Below are 7,109 nucleotides of genomic sequence, written 5' to 3'. Positions count from 1 at the left end.
CATTATTGAAGATTTATGAAGATAACTTCTTAGGGCTGAAATCCTGTTAACAGGATTGATATGACAACAGCCAGTGAAAGTGCAGAGCGCCAAATTAAACAACAGAAATCTCATAATTAAGATTCCTCAAACATATTTAATACCAATTTAAAGGTAATCTTGTTGTTAATCCCACCAAAGTGTCCGATTTCAAAGAGGCTTTACAGCGAAAGCACCACAAACCATTATGTTAGGTCACCGCCAAGTCACAGAAAAATTCTGCCATTTTTCCTGCCAAAGAGAGGAGTCACAAAAAGCACAAATAGAGATAAAATTAATCATTAACGTTTGATGATCTTCATCAGATGACACTCATAGGACTTCATGTTACACAATACATGTATGTTTTGTTCGATAAAGATCATATTTATATCCAAAAACCTCAGTATACATTGGCGCGTTACGTTCACTAGTTCCAAAAACATCAGGTGATATTGCAGAGAGTCACATCATTTTACAGGAATACTCATTATAAATGTCGATGAAAGTACAATTGTTAGACGTGGAAATATAGATACACTTCTCCTTAATAAAACCGCTGTGTCAGATTTCAAAAAGCTTTATGGAAAAAGCAAACCATGTAATAATCTGAACATAGCGCTAAGAAAACAAATAGAGATATCTGCCATGTTGTAGTCAACAGTAATCAGAAATAACATGATAAATATTCACTTACCTTTGATGATCTTCATCAGAATGCACTCCCAGGGATCCCAGTTCCACATTAAATGTTTGATTTGTTCGATAATGTCCATAATTTATGTCCAAATTGCTACTTTGTTAGCGTGTTTGGTAAACAAATTCAAAGTCACGAAGCGCTTTCACTAGGAGCAGACGAAATGTCAAAAGGTTCCTTTACTGTCCGTAGAAACATGTCAAACGATGTATGGAATCAATCTTAGGATGGTTTTAACACTTCAATAATATTCAAACCGGGTAATTGCTTTGTCTTCAGAAAAGCAAAAGAGCGCGAGCTACCTCTCATGTGAAATGCACGTGACCAGCGTGTGACTTCTGGCAGACCCCTTAGTCAAACAGCTCTCATTCTCTCCCCCTTCACAGTAGAATCCTCAAAAAAGTTTCTAAAGACAGTTGACATCTAGTGGAAGCCTTAGGAAGTGCAACATAACCAATATCCCACTGTGTATTCAATAGGGGCTTTATTGATAATCGACCAACCTCAGATTTCCCACTTCCTGTTTGGATTTCTTCTCAAGTTTTCGCCTGCCATATGCGTTCTGCTATACTCACAGACATCATTCAAACAGTTTTAGAAACTTCAGTGTTTTCTATCCAATGCTAATAATAATATGCATATATTAGCAACTGGGACCGAGGAGCAGGCAGTTTACTCTGTGCACCTTTTCATCCAAGGTACTCAATACTGCCCCTGCAGCCATAAGAAGTTAAAAACATTGTAAAGATTTTTTCTGTACATCGTTTGACATGTTTCTACGAACTGTAAAATAACTTTTTGTCTGAACATCCGCCTGGACTTGCCGGGGCCTCGTGAGTTTGGATTTGTGAACTAAATGCGCTAACAAAAGGAGGTATTTGGACTTTTTAAATTATGGACTTTATTGAACAAAACAAACATTTATTGTGGAACTGGGATTCCTGGGAGTGCATTCTGATGAAGTTCATCAAAGGTAAGTGAATATTTATAAAGCTAATTCTGAATTTTACTGACTCTAAAACATTGCGGGTATCTGTATGGCTTGTTTTGTGTCTAAACGCCGTGCTCAGATTATTGCATGGTTTGGTTTTTCAGTAAAGCTTATTTGAAATCTGACACAGTGCTTGCATTAACCTTTTTGGGATAGGGAGCAACTCTCCATCAAGCAGTCTGTCACGTAGCAACTCTCCATCAAGCAGTCTGTCAGGTAGAAACTCTCCGTCAGGTAGTCTGTCAGGGAGCAACTCTCCATCAAGCAGTTTGTCAGGTAGAAACTCTCCGTCAAGTAGTCTGTCAGGGAGCAAATCTCCATCAAGCAGTCTGTCAGGGAGCAACTCTCCATCAAGCAGTCTGTCAGGGAGCAACTCTTCATCAAGCAGTCTGTCAGGTAGCAACTCTCCATCAAGCAGTCTGTCAGGTAGAAACTCTCCGTCAAGTAGTCTGTCAGGGAGCAACTCTCCATCAAGCAGTCTGTCAGGTAGAAACTCTCCGTCAAGTAGTCTGTCAGGTACCAACTCTCCATCAAGCAGTCTGTCAGGGAGCAACTCTCCATCAAGCAGTCTGTCAGGTAGCAACTCTCCAACAAGCAGTCTGTCAGGTAGAAACTCTCCGTCAAGTAGTCTGTCAGGTAGCAACTCTCCATCAAGCAGTCTGTCAGGTAACAACTCTCCGTCAAGCAGTCTGTCAGGTAGCAATTCTAAACAAGCAGTCTGTCAGGTAGCAACTCTCCATCAAGCAGTCTGGCAGGTAGCAACTCTCCATCAAGCAGTCTGTCAGGTAGCAACTCTCCATCAAGCAGTCTGTCAGGTAGCAACTCTCCATCAAGCAGTATGTCAGGTAGCAACTCTCCATCAAGCAGTCTGGCAGGTAGCAACTCTCCATCAAGCAGTCTGGCAGGTACCAGCTCTCCATCAAGCAGTCTGTCAGGTAGTAACTCTCCATCAAGCAGTCTGGCAGGTAGCAACTCTCCATCAAGCAGTCTGTCACGTAGCAACTCTCCATCAAGCAGTCTGGCAGGTACCAGCTCTCCATCAAGCAGTCTGTTAGGTAGCAACTCTCATCAAGCAGTCTGTCAGGTAGCAACTCTCCATCAAGCAGTCTGTCAGGTAGCAACTCTCTGTCAAGTAGTCTGTCAGGTACCAACTCTGTGTGTGTGTATGTGTATGAGCACCCTCAGTCACCAACATCTCTAAAAGCACATGACAAATGTACAGAAGAGAACAAGAGAGGTTATGGGAGCAAGATCCCATAGAGACACAGGGTGAGGCTGTGACTGACACACCCCTGAGCCCTCTAATAAACTGCCCTCAACACTCTCTTTCTCTCTTTCTCTCAGTCTGAGTTCTGAAATGGCATGCTGAGCCAGATCCATCCACCCTTTGTTCCTTTCCTCCCTTTCCTCTCTTTTCTACAAAGAGTGAAGTGGGAGTAACATATAATTCTGCCCCCGATGCCCTGTATGTGTGTGTGATCCCTATGTGTGTGTGTGTGTGTGCTCTATATTTGTGTGTGTGTGCACTATGTATGTGTGTGTGTGTCTTCCCTGTGTGTGTGTGTGTGTGTGTGTGTGTGTGTGTGTGTGTGTGTGTGTGTGTGTGTGTGTGTGTGTGTGTGTGTGTGTGGTTGAGAGTAGCGTGCAGCTACATAAGTATAGGCTGTTATTTGGTCTGGCACCCTCTCCCACGGCCCATTCTCCTCACCCTGTCCTCCTGCTGTAGCCTGATGAGTCTAGAACATAGTTCCTGTGTGTGTGGTGTCTGCCTCATTCTCCTCTCCCTGTCCCCCTGCTGTAGCTGGCCTGATGAGTCAAGAACATGGTTTGTGTGTGTGTGGTGTCTGCCTCATTCTCCTCTCCCTGTCCTCCTGCTCTAGCCTGATGAAACATGGTCATGCCCTTTCTTCGTTGACAAACATAGTGACTGTAAGATGAAGAGTGGTTGTTGAAATAGGTTGATAATAAACGGTCCACCACTACTAGACTGTATCTATACGTCTGGATTTTTCTGAGATGGACTTTATGTAGGTTCCTCATCTCATCTTAATTTGTTACTTTTTGTCTCTGTCTCTCTGTCTCTCTGTGTCTCTCTGTCTCTGTCTCTGTCTCTCTCTCTCTCTCTCTCTCTCTCTCTCTCTCTCTCTCTCTTTCTCGCTCCCTCTCTCCCGCTCACTCTCCACGTACCTAAGTCAGGGCCAGTTGTTCTCCGTCCTCTGTGCCCAGGCTTGGCCACTCTCATCCTGGCCACTGTCCATTCCCTAGTGGGTTAGCTTGGGGAGTCTGTGTGGCTGGGTGATATGGCTCCCCTGGGCCTGGTCCAGGAGAGGCTGATCAGTGAGCTATTCAAGCCCACATGGGTGAGCATCCAATGGGCTGCAGCTCTGTGATCTCTTGGGCCCTAGCTTCATTCTGGCTCAGTTATGTAACGGCGGCTGATCAAAGCTGGGCCACAGTCATACTGACAGTGCAGTGGGAAGCTAGTTAACATACAGCAGGAAACTGTGTGTGTGTGTGTGTGTGTGTGTGTGTGTGTGTGTGTGTGTGTGTGTGTGTGTGTGTGTGTGTGTGTGTGTGTGTGTGTGTGTGTAGTGCTCTGCTCTCTCTCTGAGGGGTCCAGTGTAGTGCTCTACTCTCTCTCTCTGAGGGGTCCAGTGTAGTGCTCTACTCTTTACTCTCGCTCTCTCTGAGGGGTCCAGTGTAGTGCTCTACTCTTTACTCTCTCTCTCTCTGAGGGGTCCAGTGTAGTGCTCTACTCTCTCTCTGAGGGGTCCAGTGTAGTGCTCTGCTCTCTCTCTGAGGGGTCCAGTGTATTGCTCTACTATCAATTCAATTCAATTCAATTCAAGGGCTTTATTGGCATGGGAAACATGTGTTAACATTGCCAAAGCAAGTGAGGTAGACAACATACAAAGTGAATATATAAAGTGAAAAACAACAAAAATTAACAGTAAACATTACACATACAGAGTTTTCAAAACAGTAAAGACATTACAAATGTCATATTATATATATATATATACAGTGTTTTAACAATGTACAAATGGTTAAAGGACACAAGATAAAATAAATAAGCATAAATATGGGTTGTATTTACAATGGTGTGTGTTCTTCACTGGTTGCCCTTTTCTCGTGGCAACAGGTCACAAATCTTGCTGCTGTGATGGCACACTGTGGAATTTCACCCAGTAGATATGGGAGTTTTTCAAATTTTGATTTGTTTTCGAATTCTTTGTGGATCTGTGTAATCTGAGGGAAATATGTCTCTCTAATATGGTCATACATTGGGCAGGAGGTTAGGAAGTGCAGCTCAGTTTCCACCTCATTTTGTGGGCAGTGAGCACATAGCCTGTCTTCTCTTGAGAGCCATGTCTGCCTACGGCGGCCTTTCTCAATAGCAAGGCTATGCTCACTGAGTCTGTACATAGTCAAAGCTTTCCTTAATTTTGGGTCAGTCACAGTGGTCAGGTATTCTGCCGCTGTGTACTCTCTGTTTAGGGCCAAATAGCATTCTAGTTTGCTCTGTTTTTTTGATAATTCTTTCCAATGTGTCAAGTAATTATCTTTTTGTTTTCTCATGATTTGGTTTGGTCTAATTGTGCTGTTGTCCTGGGGCTCTGTAGGGTGTGTTTGTGTTTGTGAACAGAGCCCCAGGACCAGCTTGCTTAGGGGACTCTTCTCCAGGTTCATCTCTCTGTAGGTGATGGCTTTGTTATGGAAGGTTTGTGAATCACTTCCTTTTAGGTGGTTGTAGAATTTAACGGCTCTTTTATGGATTTTGATAATTAGTGGGTATCGGCCTAATTCTGCTCTGCATGCATTATTTGGTGCTCTACGTTGTACACAGAGGATATTTTTGCAGAATTCTGCGTGCAGAGTCTCAATTTGGTGTTTGTCCCATTTTGTGAAGTCTTGGTTGGTGAGCGGACCCCAGACCTCACAACCATAAAGGGCAATGGGCTCTATGACTAATTCAAGTATTTTTAGCCAAATCCTAATTGGTATGTTGAAATTTATGTTTCTTTTGATGGCATAGAATGCCCTTCTTGCCTTGTCTCTCAGATCGTTCACAGCTTTGTGGAAGTTACCTGTGGCGCTGATGTTTAGGCCAAGGTATGTATAGTTTTTTGTGTGCTCTAGAACAACAGTGTCTAGATGGAATTTGTATTTGTGGTCCTGGTGACTGGACCTTTTTTGGAACACCATTATTTTGGTCTTACTGAGATTTACTGTCAGGGCCCAGGTCTGACAGAATCTGTGCATAAGATCTAGGTGCTGCTGTAGGCCCTCCTTGGTTGGTGACAGAAGCACCAGATCATCGGCAAACAGCAGACATTTGACTTCGGATTCTAGCAGGGGGAGGCCGGGTGCTGCCGACTTTTCTAGTGCCCGCGCCAATTCGTTGATATATATGTTGAAGAGGGTGGGGCTTAAGCTGCATCCCTGTCTAACCCCACGACCCTGTGTGAAGAAATGTGTGTGTTTTTTGCCAATTTTAACCGCCCACTTGTTGTTTGTGTACATGGATTTTATAATGTCGTATGTTTTACCCCCAACACCACTTTCCATCAGTTTGTATAGCAGACCCTCATGCCAGATTGAGTCGAAGGCTTTTTTGAAATCAACAAAGCATGAGAAGACTTTGCCTTTGTTTTGGTTTGTTTGGTTGTCAATTAGGGTGTGCAGGGTGAATACATGGTCTGTTGTACGGTAATTTGGTAAAAAGCCAATTTGACATTTGCTCAGTACATTGTTTTCATTGAGGAAATGTACGAGTCTGCTGTTAATAATAATGCAGAGGATTTTCCCAAGGTTACTGTTGACACATATTCCACGGTAGTTATTGGGGTCAAATTTGTCTCCACTTTTGTGGATTGGGGTGATCAGTCCTTGGTTCCAAATATTGGGGAAGATGCCAGAGCTAAGTATGATGTTAAAGAGTTTTAGTATAGCCAATTGGAATTTGTTGTCTGTATATTTGATCATTTCATTGAGGATACCATCAACACCACAGGCCTTTTTGGGTTGGAGGGTTTTTATTTTGTCCTGTAACTCATTCAATGTAATTGGATAATCCAGTGGGTTCTGGTAGTCTTTAATAGATGATTCTAAGATCTGTATTTGATCATGTATATGTTTTTGCTCTTTATTCTTTGTTATAGAGCCAAAAAGATTGGAGAAGTGGTTTACCCATACATCTCCATTTTGGATAGATAATTCTTATTGTTGTTGTTTGTTTAGTGTTTTCCAATTTTCCCAGAAGAGTTTAGAGTCTATGGATTCTTCAATTACATTGAGCTGATTTCTGATATGCTGTTCCTTCTTTTTCCGTAGTGTATTTCTGTATTGTTTTAGTGATTCACCATAGTGAAGGCGTAGACTCAGGTTTTCCGGGTCTCTATG

The 7,109-nt window shown here is 42.9% G+C and overlaps 1 protein-coding gene across 1 annotated transcript; it reads right to left on the bottom strand.

Annotated features, from left to right (window-relative positions):
• Nucleotides 1-1,844: 1,844 nt before the first annotated feature.
• Nucleotides 1,845-2,357, bottom strand: LOC118944044 (keratin-associated protein 4-3-like). Its single transcript, XM_036961569.1, has one exon. The coding sequence runs from the start codon at nucleotides 2,355-2,357 to the stop codon at nucleotides 1,845-1,847; it is 513 nt and encodes a 170-aa protein (XP_036817464.1).
• Between the last annotated feature and the right edge of the window lie 4,752 nt (nucleotides 2,358-7,109).

The sequence above is a fragment of the Oncorhynchus mykiss genome, chromosome 24 (assembly GCF_013265735.2).
Source record: "Oncorhynchus mykiss isolate Arlee chromosome 24, USDA_OmykA_1.1, whole genome shotgun sequence".
Lineage (NCBI taxonomy): Eukaryota > Metazoa > Chordata > Actinopteri > Salmoniformes > Salmonidae > Oncorhynchus > Oncorhynchus mykiss.
This window is presented reverse-complemented; position numbering and strand designations above follow the sequence as displayed.